This window comes from Cnephaeus nilssonii, assembly GCF_951640355.1.
Source record: "Cnephaeus nilssonii genome assembly, chromosome: 21".
In the NCBI taxonomy this organism is placed as follows: domain Eukaryota; kingdom Metazoa; phylum Chordata; class Mammalia; order Chiroptera; family Vespertilionidae; genus Cnephaeus; species Cnephaeus nilssonii.
This window is the reverse complement of record NC_137092.1, coordinates 17,441,421-17,453,873: the sequence shown is the minus strand read 5'-3', so window position 1 is coordinate 17,453,873 and position 12,453 is coordinate 17,441,421. Positions and strand designations below refer to the sequence as shown.

The window sequence follows — 12,453 nt, the reverse complement described above, 5'->3', positions numbered from 1 at the left end:
GGGACCAGCAGGAATTTTGATTGGGCAAGTGTGGTTTTTTAATCCTCAAAAATGATGATTACGCTCTCTGTTCCCCTTTCTCATGAGGAGAAAGATGAATTATTACAACATCTAATTCATCATTTAAAATTTCTTTCTACACGATTTCATACCACTTGTTAATACTTTTCCCTAAAGAAAATATTTGCATTCATCAGGCAGATGTTGTAACCTCAACTAATAACAAATTATATTTTCTCCATAATTATCGTGTTACCTAAAGGCTGGGGTACTATAGACTTTTGTAGCTAGATAAATGCATTGTCTTTGATTTTTATAAATGCTCCTTCCTCTGTGAAAGCATACTTCTGCATCCTGGAATCTGTTCCTGTCCTACCTGATCATCATTCTACCAGGAACAGAGAAAAAACATGCCATTACATGTTTGAGTATTTTCTTAATTTGGTGAAAACACAACCTTTGAAAATGGGATTAAAAATTCCCCCATCAATTAAAGAAAAATCAAGAATCGAGAATGTTAACAAGAAAAATTGGTAAAAGTCAAAAGGAAATACTTTAGCACCAAACTATTAACTCTGTCTACCACAGTTGAAATATAGATGACATTATTTTCCTATTTAGACTTTTAAATGTAAAATAATACAATTCCTAAAATGAGTAGTGTTGTACTTGGATATTACTTTCATATTTAAAAAAAATTACTTGCAGATAGAGATTGCAAAAACAGCACAACCAGGCTATACCAAAAAAATCTCTATTTATTTGCTTACTGCAGCTTTGCTATATGCACTGTGGAATATGCTGCCCCCCCCCCCCATAAAAGTCTCTAACCTTAAGAATTTCTCAAGATAAATTAATAATCATAAATATTTAAAAAATAACTAAGCAATATTTGCTGAGGTGTTGAATATTTCTACAGAAAGCACTGAGAAAGGAGTTTGCTTGGTCTGAGATGAAGTAGTCAAGGAGGGTGTCACACAGAAGTGTGTTGGGAACAGGTCGCATGGGTAAGTTTGAAAAAGGGTCAAGGAGCCGGGCCATTTCATATCAGAAGTCAGAGAAGCAGAAAGGAGACTAGAGCCTCAAGAGCATATTAGGGCAAATGGGGAAACAGTCAGATCTGCACATGTGTGATGGACAGGTTACTAGGGCAGGGATGGAAACATAAAGGGTGATTAAAAAAAAAAAAGAACAGGACAAATAATTTGGTCTTGCTGTAGAAAAGAATGAAGGCAATTGTGAGTTCTAAAGAAGGGGAGACCCATGGATTTTTAAAAGTATGTAAAAGAACACACAATCATTTATCATCCATTCACTCAGCAAGTATTCTTTGAGGACCTATTATATCTGCTCAGTTTGCCACCTGCACACAGAGGAGGACTAGCATGGATGCAGGGCGTTAGGAGGCTGGTACAGCAGTGCAGGTGAGATATCGTGGAGGCTTGGAAAGAAGATGGATTCAAGTGATTTCAGCAAGTAAACTTGGGATCGGGGCATGGCTTGGACAGAGCTGTAAAGGAAGGAGCCAAGAATGAAATTCCTAAGTTTTGCGCCCACATGACGTGGTGCAGGAAGATGGGGAAAGCTGTAAGAGGATCAGAATGGGGAAAGGGAGCTCATCTGGTGGCACGTTTTCTTGTTTTTGAGGTCTAAGCACTTTTATGTTCAAATGGAAATGTCCCGTAGGTTGGTAGCTGCATACATGAATCTGTAATTCTAAGGGGACCGTGAAGCTATAACCTGGGAGTCGACAATATAGGGATGGTTATTGAAACGGCCGGCCTCAAGGAGATCTCCAAGGCAAAGGGTATGAAGCGGGAAGGGGAGGAAAGAGGGCGTAGAACTTGGGCCAGATTGGAAAGGGAGTCCACTGAAGATAGGAGCTCATTCTATCACTAGGTGAGCATGGATGGAGCACAGACAACAGGTGGACTGCTGTCTAAATGACATATGACCGCTGTAATTCAGACCAGGATTTAGGGAAAGAGCACTGGTAAAAGTGGAAAGAAAAGCCACAATGTACATAGTTATTTAATGCCCCCTCCCAATCTGGATTAATGGTGATATCTAGGTCAATTCCCAGATATAAAGGTTTTGATTCAACACCTATTTCCTTTGGTACTTTCCACTTCATATATTTGTGTGTTACCTGGAAAACAAATTGAACGGTAACCAGGTTCCCAAACCTCAGTTCCCAAGAAGTTGCTAACCAGGCTATTATAAAGTAAACTAGAGGCCTGATGCACAAAATTTCTGCAAGGGGCTCAGCCCCCACCACTGCAGATTCGTCTGAAAGGTCATCAGAAGGATGTCTGGTCTAATTAGCATATTACCCTTTTATTATTATATATGATCAGAGCAGAAAAGTACATGAAAAGACCTGGTACGTGAGATGTCATTGAGCTCAACAGCTGTCTCCTTTTTTGAGGACTCTGAAAAAACAATATTTAGGAGGCTTCTGTGGCCTCCAGGCACCAATTTCTCTGCAACAAAGGGTCTTAGACAACCAATTGGGGCACAGAAAATGCAAAGAAGAGGACAGTAGACAAGGACAGGAGGCTCGGGCACCGAGTCCCCTACCACCTACCAAGCCCTACCTAATGCTACCAAACCCTTTGCAGACTAGCATGAATTTGTGTGGGTAAATATAATGGAAACTTGAGAAAACGTGGTTCTCTCTGTATATCTGAAATGCTGGCTAGGCCTTTCACTTTGCCCATAGTCAAGCTGATTAAACTTAGCATATCCTGGCTCCAATTTTGATGGACTTGGGCCCCTTAGCCTTGAAGTTGTATATCTGAATCCCCTTTGAAAACATTTGGCCTCCCCATATGTATTTACAGTACTGGGAGAGTGCCCGTCTGTTTTTATGCTTATTTATAACTACACCACCTTCCAGCACTGTGAGTCCTCTAAAATATAATGACATGACTAATGATGAGAAATTAAGTGACTGGGGTGACTGTTTTTACTCCCAGACGAATGTTTGTGGGAAGGCAATTTCCTTTACCGTCCTGGCCTTGTGCTTCTGTTTCTCGTGAGCACCCGAGCTCAGATTATCTTGGAAGGTATGTAGTAACCACCACCTACACTAAGAAGACAACATTGTCATTCTGCCGCTTTGCAGCTCCCAGCGATGCTTTGTCTTGTTGGCCTCCAATGTCAAGGAGTGGTAAGAAGAGAAGTAGAACATTTCAAGATTTACAGAGTGGGATTAAGAATTTACTCTCATGTTCTTTGGGACTTCTGAAACTCCCCAAAAGGGAGGAGCAGTGGAGGCCAAGAGTAAGATTTGGGATTTGCAAATGGTTTTGGTACATCCCACCTGTCTCACCCAAGACTTGAGGCAGCATATTGTTCTTCCTTTGAAGGAAAGAGGGTTACCCTAACCCCAGGGTTCACCTCTAGGGGGGCTGGTGTTCTGCCTTATCTGAGACTCCTGGTACGATGAGGGTTTCTGTGGAAGTTTGACAGCACCTCACTGATACTGCAGCTCTCTGTCTCTCAAACCTGTCCCACTTTCTTTAAATACTGGGAGTTCGTATGCACAAATGTCTACCTACCTCCTCAGGGACAAACCCTCTCCTTCCCCAGGGAACCCTGGCACCAGGCCTAGCACCCACCAAACTCAGGTGGTCTACTGCACTCCCCTCCTGCCCCTTCCAGCTCACCCTGGAATCCTGACACCCTCATTTCAAAGAGAAAGGCAGGCTGCCTTACCAGCTATCTCCATGTCTCTATAGTTTCTATTTATGCTGGAGTGTCTTCACGATATTGGTATTTCCCATCTTTTGCTACTTGTGTAGGGGGTCTTCCAGCATGCCTCTCTTTCCTGCAGGAGTCCAAGGGTTTTTGAAAGTAGGGTAGGTCCCAGCCTGGCCTGGGAGAAATATGCCCCCCTTTAGGTGGGAGAAGGCAAGGAGAGGCGTGCCTGCCCAGGTTCCTGGTACATCCCACCCACCCAAAGCTATGCCCCAGTGCCCTTGGAACTGGGAGGCCAAGGGCAGGGGTGGGCTAGGGATGCTTGCATCTTTTCCTGCCCAACATGGAGATCATTAAAATTAAGATATCATGGGCTGTGTTTTTAAAAGTTAAATTCACTAAATTACTGAATTAATTTCCCCTCACCCTATTTTACTCCCTTCCCACTCCCCCTCCCCAAAAAGTGAGATTCAAAGATGTCTGCTGTTCAGGCCCCAGAAATATCTATTCCCACCTAGGAATTGCCATGTAGTCTCCCCATGCTGCCAGCTGTTATGAAAATTGCAATCACTCGCAAACAACTCCAGGAAAGTAGACAAAATAGGAACTAGAGAACATGTCCTTGTCCTTTCTCAGAACTCAGATCTTGGGGATTCGAATGAATACACATTTTTACAAATTTATTTCTCATTTGGAGTTGAGTCTGGGGAAATCACTATTGGTAAAAATAAGCCCCATAGTTCTTGGGAATTACAGCTCCCTCATTACTTGGTGTAGAAAAGGAGCCGGGACATCCCGTACCCAGGGCTGCATTTGGGGCATAACTAAGACCTTTAAGGAATCCTATATGTGAGAACTTCAGGAACAACAGAATCCTTCAGCGTCCGTCCGTCCGAGTGTCCTCAGACTCTTCTGAGAAGTCACGTGTGTGTGATTGATTTGTTCTGACATGTTTTCCTTATTTTCTTTCATAAAGTTTCCTTCGCCGACCACCCTTTGCGTGCTGTTCCCCTCCCGTCCCCATGGAGTGGCCATCGTCCCTGTAATCAGCTTCCCAGATATTTTTTTCATCAAGAAAAGTGGTTCCAGGACAAGTGAATCGTGGTGATTTTTTAAGTCTTAAACCTAAAATCGATAGATGGCCCGCAATTCTCTATAAGACTACTTCCTCGGGGCTGCCTTACTAGATTAGACAAATAACACCAAGGATCAACTACGATTAAGACCATTGTGGAGACTTCTTACTCAAAAACTTCTACACATGGAAAACAAACGCTGATCCCCCAACATGATGACTGTCCCTCCTCAGATGTCTCCTCAATGCGTCTCCGTATTGATTGGTTTAATAAGAAACAGCCTATGTAGAGAAAAGGAGGCCGTGGCACTTTGTGGATATTACTATTGCTGTTTGAGATGGTTGGTTTTTAATTGAGTGTTGTTAGCATGCTCACTGAGCGATTCGATTTTACAAGAATCCAAATTCTAATAGTGCTGTCGAATGCATCCTCTTAGTATTATTGAAAAGGGAGATAAAGGACATCTATGCAGTGGGATTCGGGCCCCTGCATCAAATTAAACCGCAGAATTCTCGACAGAGAGTGCCCGGTGACTGCAAGGACAGCGTGTGCGCTCAGGTAAGTGTTTGGATACCAAGAGGCCGCAATGAGTTGTCCCTTTATCGAATAATTCCTCTAAATGCCTAATCTCTGGCTCAGAGGAATACTCTGAGGATCCTGTTATGTGAATTTAGGAATCGCTTGGAGGATGCTGAGCCTACACACCCCCAACCCCGTTTCACTTTTTCTTCCAGGGAGATTCTTTCCCAAAACACTCTTCTACTTACAAAAAAAAAAAAAAAAAGCAAAACGCTAGCCTTGTATCCTTCATTTCTAAAAATTGTACTGCCTAAAGTTTTTGCTGACTCCTTCTCTCCGAAAGGGTAAAAAAGAAATACGTATTTTGCGAACCGTGTTACCAAGAGCGGGAGGCAAGCGGGGACCCTCGCTCGCGCGCGCCGCACAGACTTGCAGCATCCCGGTCCCCGCCGCGGCCCGCTGGCCTCTGTGATGGAGATTTTCCAGGAGCTGGGGTGTTAACTTTTGGTGGGGTTCTCTGCTGCAGGAGGGGAGGAATTGTAAAAGAAACAATGTCTTTTAAAGTACGAATCCAATTAGTTTAGAGATCCTCCTGGTTGAAAACCTACTGATGCCATTTAAACGTGAAAAAGCATCCTGGAGGTGGCTGCTGGCGGGGGCGACGTTCAGAACTCTGAGCCAGTGGGGTAGGAAGATACGTTTCTGAAGTTGCTGGGGGGTGGGGTGGGGGGTTCGCGTGGAGTGGGGTGGCGTGGGTGGGTGGTACCTTGTCGGTTTGGAGATGATTTATTCACTCGGGTTGTAAAATCTAAAAGGAGGCCCTGGGAAGATGAAGAAACTGCAGGGACCCTGGTGACCTACTGCTGCCCGCCTGACACCACTGCGCTCTGCCTGAGCGCGCGGAAGGCTGAGGCCGCCTAGCCGCAGGGCGAGCTCCGGGACGCCTGAACTGCGGGAGAGGCGCTCCAGAGTCTGGGAAAGGGCCTCCGCTGAGAAATGAACGTGGAGGCAGCGACTGTTTCTTAGGGTTGGGGGATCTGGAGCAGGGAGCATTGGCAGCCTGGGGCCTCGGACTTTGTGTCCCACCTTCCCGACACTGCAAACTCCAAGCGGTGCTTGGCTCTAAGGCGGCGGAAGTCACCAGCCTGTCCGTTTTCCCAAAATTAATTTAAGAGAAGGAGGCAATCCAGCCCCTGCCCCTGCGTGTAAGATAAACAGGACTCACCACCTCTTCTCTGAACTTGACTTTGGGCTTTGGGGACTCAGTGACACTCGCTCCCCGCTCCCCGTGATCCTGGATTTCACTACCTCCTCTAAAGAGGTTTCCTTCCCAGGCTACCCTTAAAACGATGTATTTTCTGGACTCCCCATCGAGGGGAGATCATGGAGGCCCAAATTCAGAGTGCCACACCCGCTCTAGGTCCCAGGATGATGCCCCATAAGAAAACTTCTTGCACCGCAGAAGTCTGTAAACGCTGAGACTCCGGGGGGAATTGATATTCTGATGCAATTCTAACGGCATTGCGCCTAGGGAATGTTCAAGCTCCCCTAGGAGTTTATCTCACTGGCAAGGGAATGTTCAAGCTCCCCTAGGAGTTTATCTCACGGGGACTAGTTGGCGGAGGTGGGCCCCGGTGTGTGGCGGAGGGATTGGGCGCGCGAGTCCTCGGCGGCGCCGCGTTTACACCTCTCCCTTTGTGACAAATCAATTTCCCGGGCCTCTGTGCTGTATTTGCATCCGCCCTGGCCGGGCCCCAGCTGCGTCCGGCGCACACTTAGCACCGGCCTGTGAGTGTGTGCGTGTGTGCGCGCGCGTGTCTAATTGACTTTCCGTCTACCTTTTTATGACTACATGTGTTTCCAACAAAAGGTCTTATTAGGACAATCTGGTTTCACTAATTTAGAGGCTGGGAACATGGAAGGCAGGTTTTTCTTTTTTTTAAGAGTTTGCAGAAGTTCAGATTAAGAAATGACAGCAGGATGCACAGTCCTCCTAGGAGTAGTCTGCCTGTTTTATGACCTGTTCCTCTCTCCTTTCCCTGACTGCCCCTGATCTAACACCCCCCCCCACACACACACACACACTCCACACTCCCCCACTAGCCACTGCATTCCTAACGGTGTTAAAGAACCGTTTCTTTAAACCCTTAAGGTATTTGAACCTAAAAGTTTTAGAAATTTACAGGCTGGGAGAATCCGTAGTGGAGGAAAGAAAGGGGAGCGAAACCAACAGGGAAACAGAATTTCAGGGCGGGGGGGGGGGTGGGTGTGCAGGAGATCAGCAGGAGCCCTCACTTTGGACAGAATACTTAGCAGTTCTTTGCCAAGGTTGGCCCAGGTTGTAATTCAAAAATTTGCAACATTAAAGATCTAAAAGTGCAAGTGTAAATGGAGTCTGTTTTTACCAATTTCAGCCCTAAAGAAAATTTAGGAAGGACCTGAATAAAAGGTGTCTCAGAAGGTTCCCCATCTCTCCGAAGGAGATTATCTTCAGGTCTCTCTCGAGTGGCCTCCCAGCAGGCTGCAAGAAGCGCCTGACTCTCGGTGAGGCCTCTGCCCTTGGCGGGCTCAGAGCCCAGCTCTAGTCCTCTGCCTGGAGACTCCTCTGGTCTCTGATCGCTGTCTCCAGCAGACTGGAGGCCCAGCCGGTGCCGGCTTTCAGGTAGCCCACAACCAGCTTCTGGGCAACTCCTGAGGGAGGCCCGAGAACTGAGGGCAAGGGTCCTCCTGGACACTTGCCTTCGCCCAACTTAGCAGACCCTTCACTCCAGAGATGAGGGAGGAGGACAAGGGAACATTATTTCTAAGAGCAACAACTATTTGTTAGAATAAGCCTCTTGACATCTCTAGAAAATTAGGCCTGCATTGTGTGTGTGTGTGTGTGTGTGTGTGTGCAGCCCCAGGTGAAGGTGATTTTTCCCCCCATCACCTCAGCTCTGCTTTCTGCGACCTCCTTTCATAACTCTATGGACCATCCTTCCTCAACGTCCTCTCCCTGGCTGGCCTCGGAACCTCCGTTTCCTTTAGGGGTCCACTCCCCACGGGGCCTCGTTACTCCATTTCTCTGAGATGTGCACAGTTATCAAGCAGGCAGGTTCCCGCAGCTCTCATCCCTTTCCCTCCGACACAGTCCCCAACTGAGCCCACTGCTCTTTGCAGGTCCTCATGCCCGCAGCAGATGCCACGTGGGCAGCAAAGCCTGGGCAGCGAGAGGCCTGGGTCTCAGGAGCTGTCCCGGGGTCGCCTTCCTCCACCTCGGGCACAGCCTTCGCCTGGGCTTGAGGGCGCTTCTCAGGCAGCCTCCTTGGCCCAGCCTCGCTCTGTAGCACCCTGTGCCCACAGCTGCCGGCCTGGGCCTTGAGCTTGCTGTGGCCAGGAGCCTTGGGCCAGCTTTTCAAGCCCTCCGCTCACACTTCGGGCTGGACACGCGCGCCCCACCCTCTTCTAAGCAGCACTTTCCTCACCACTCTGTTTTCCGTTGTGGGTCCAACCTCCTGGGCTCTGAACGGTGATAACTTTTGGAATTGATCATGAGCCATGGGGAAACAAGGCCAGAATGTGCAGAATCGCTGAAGCTGGGCAATAGGTACATGGATGTACGGAATACTATTCTCCCTATTCTTCATGTGTTTAAATGTTCCCTAGTAAACCTTTAAAAAGAATGATATTATTATACAGTGCATTTTCTTGGAGCTAAAAGTGTCTACGCAAACAACGCTACCTGCGTGTGCAACAAGAGCAGTCCCCAGCACCAATACCCGCTGGCGGAGGAACCCCCTGCCTCTGTGCCTAGCCCTTACCAACAGTTGGGGACACCCGGTCTTCATCCTCAGAGTTGGCCATCTTTCCCTAGGGACAGGACAGGCCAGACTCCCGGTGGCCCTCTGCCTCTGCAAGTACATTGGTCCCAACTCAATTCTGGCTGAAATAGGCTGCGGGGAGCCCACGCCTGGACCCAGGAAGAGGGCGAGGGCAGGCTTCCGGTGGCCTGCTCTCCCCCCTTGGGGGCTCCCACTGCTTTGCCCAGGCCTTGCTTCCAGCTGTTTCTGGGTCTAGTTACTTTGTCTATTTTCTGAAAGTCTGACATTGGCTATGTTTTTGAAAGTCACAGAATGCCTGGTTCCACAAGTTCCAAATTTGAAGACAAAATAGCAGTTGGCAAATAGTGACACGGAAAGAGATCCGCCTCCTTTTAAAACTTCCAGCCAAGTTTAGGCTCTTGCAGACCTCAAGGAGAAACTCTCCAGTCCCATGTCACCTGGGATGAGCTAGGTGTCAGGTCTGTTACAGACTCCGGACGTGTGGACACACCTGGAGTCACGTTTTAAGACTTGGTTAATAACACCAGGCGACATTCCTGGGGGCGCTGCTACCAGTCCCCGGGAGGATGAGGAAGGGAGACCGCGCTGCAATTTTCTGGAGGTTTTGATGCCAATAGGGGGAACTCCTCCTAAGTGACACCGGGCTCCACATGGGAGCCCAGCTTGCCCTGCGCATCTCGTGCGGGATCTTGCGGGTCAGGAGCTGGGTTTCACACCAGAGCAGTCATTCAGGCGTTTGACTGTGCCAGGCTCTCCAACCCCTGTGCAGGTGGAGGGGGCAGAGGGCAGCTCAGGAGGCTGTCCGGGCGCTCCAGCGCAGCCCACCCTGCACGCCAGGCCTCCAGAGCCCCGAGCCCCGTGCCACCAGAGGCGCCGTCGCCTCCTCTGACCCTGCTGCCCCCTAACCCGCACACACCGCTGGGAGAAGCCCTCCTGTCCCTCCGCACAGCGTCTTTACCGCAAACAGGGCGGGCTCCTCGAGTTTGCACGCCTCCCCAGCCCTGCCGCCTGCCAGCCGGGAGGTCGCGCCGCCTTGCCCGCCGGGGACGGAGGGACAGCGCCCGCGGCCTCAGCGACTGTCCGCGGCAGGCGGTGCTCCTGACCCCGACCGGCCGCAGGGCCTCGGAGCCTCCCCCCAGCGTCTGCCCTGGCGACGCCTTCGGAGGAGCCCCCCTTTTCTCCTCCCGCTTCCCAGCTGTGACCGCCCTTCCTCCGGCCGCGGCCGCCACCTCTCCCGGTCCCCTACTTTCTCCCCCTGGCCCCGGGTGGGCTGCAGCCGCCCAGCTCGGACCCCCGCCCTCGGTGCCAGACACGCCGCCCCGGGGCGTGCGCCCCTCACTTACTGTCCTGCTGCGGGGTGTCGCTGCCGCTGGTTAGCCCCGGCGACTCCAGCAGGCTCCGGCCCGCCTCGCCCACGCTCTCGTCCGCCTGCGCCGCCACCATGTCCCCGGCCTCCTCCAGGTCTAGCAGGTGACTGACGGAGAAGTTCTTTTTCGCCTGCAGCGTGTCGAGGTTGCCCGGGCTGTCCAAGCGGCCGCCCAGCGCCGGTTGCCGCTCCAGAACGTGCCCGTAGCTGGAGGTCATGGTCTCCCCCTCGGATCCCACCCACCCCCCTCTTCCCGCTCGAATCAACACCAAACGCTGTGGGCGCGAGGGGGGAGAGGAGCCGAGTGGGGAAGAGAGAGGGGGAGTGGAGGGAGGGAGGGAGAGGGAGAGAGAGAGAGAGAGAGAGAGAGAGAGAGAGAGAGAGAGAGAGAGAGAGAAGGAGGGGAAGAACAGGGGGAAAAACTGGAAAGAGGGCGGGGGACCCCTTGTGCAGAGCAGAGCGCTCTCCCACAGCAGCCTCTGACAGCCTCGGCTGCCTTCCTGAGGCCAAGTCCGGCGCGATCCAAAGAGATAACCCACACCAAAAAATAAAGTCCAAAAGTCACCCTACGTTCAAGTCAGGAGAAAAGAATTCCTTCCACCCCTCTCTCCAAAAGCGTCCACACGCACACACTAAAAATAATAGTAAGGGGGAGAGAAGAGAGGGGAAGCCAGCAGGGCGGGGGAGTTAGGCAAACACAAGAAGAGAGAAGAAGGGGTGGGAGAGAAGAATCAAAGTGGGTGTTTTTTTTTAAGGTTAAAAAAGTTATTCCCAGGCAAGAGTTCAAGCACCAACAGAAGAAGGCTTGTTCCAGCTTTAAAACATCTTCAAGAAAGCGTGTTCCCCCTCTCCGCACTCCTGTGGATTCTCAGGAGTGACTAAAGTTTCAGGAGGAGAGGGTGATGTCTTGCAGATGTACTGGAGAGCAGGATTCTCACTTTACTTTTCGTTAGGAAGGAGGAAAAAAAAAAAGGGCTTCAGGAGTCCGAAGGAGGGTGGTGGTGGGTTTCCCCCCTTTCTCTTCTCTCTCTCCCCCTCTTCTTGCCCAGCTCCTTTTCCTTCTCAGTTGGATCAAGAAGCTCTCTGGCACTTCAAAAGGCACAAACTGGCATGCAGAGGACGCTTTGTAGGGAATACAAGAAAATTGGAGACCCCTGGGAGGGCAGATCTCGACTTAATAGGAGCCTGTAATTACGTGGCAAAGCCTTTGTGCGGTGCCTGACGATTTACAGACCCCCTTTCTCCATCACAATCTCCTTCTTCCTCCTTTCCCTCGGACCGAAAAACAGTCTGATTAAGAAAACCCCCTTTGCCAACATCTGAGCAAGAGAGAAAGAGAGAGGGAGGGAGCGAGAGCGGGAGAGGGAGGGGGAAGGGAAGAGGGAGGGGAGAGAAAGCGGAGAGCCCCTTTGGATTTTTCAAGTAAAGGTCTAATTATCATTCCCCTGCAATGGTATCACAGGGAGCACAGACAAACTGAAACCCACAGTCACTTCAAACGGGAAGATGGTTTTGCTTCGGCGCGTTAACTCCTCCGGATTCGTTTAAGATCCTGTTGGAAAAATCTCATTTGCATGTTTTGATAACAGCTGCAGGAAAACTTGTTGGAGAAAATCCACAACTACCTCAATCAAATTCTCTCTCTCTGCCTTTAAAAAAAGTTTTTTTTTTTAATGTTTCCTGCTGTTCTAACAGTTTTTGCGGTGGGGGGTGGAGGAGCGTCTCAGAGAGAACGCGGGAGAGAGCAAAGCATAGGAGGGCTGCGTTCGGCCCTCCAGAGACAACCTATTAAATAATGTAATAAAGTAACAGGAGCGATCATAACGGGAGTCTCCCACGCCTCTTCCGAGGACTAGGGCAGATTGGGGGCGTTCGGAAGGCGCCGAATCGATTCGAGGCTCTCCGCGCCGCTGGGATTCCCACCCCCCACCCCCACCCCCACCCCCGCCGGGGCGGTAGGAAATTTACA

At 50.0% G+C, this 12,453-nt stretch overlaps 1 protein-coding gene across 3 annotated transcripts in view; it reads right to left on the bottom strand.

Moving 5' to 3' along the window:
- PRRX1 (paired related homeobox 1) overlaps positions 1 to 11,674 on the bottom strand; it is a 66,838-nt gene extending 55,164 nt beyond the window's left edge. For all 3 annotated transcript variants that reach the window (XM_079761266.1, XM_079761267.1, XM_079761268.1), the window contains exon 1: positions 10,462 to 11,674. In XM_079761266.1, coding sequence (XP_079617392.1) covers positions 10,462 to 10,702 — 241 coding nt within the window. In that variant the 5' untranslated portion in view covers positions 10,703 to 11,674. The remainder of the gene's footprint in view (positions 1 to 10,461) is intronic.
- Between the last annotated feature and the right edge of the window lie 779 nt (positions 11,675 to 12,453).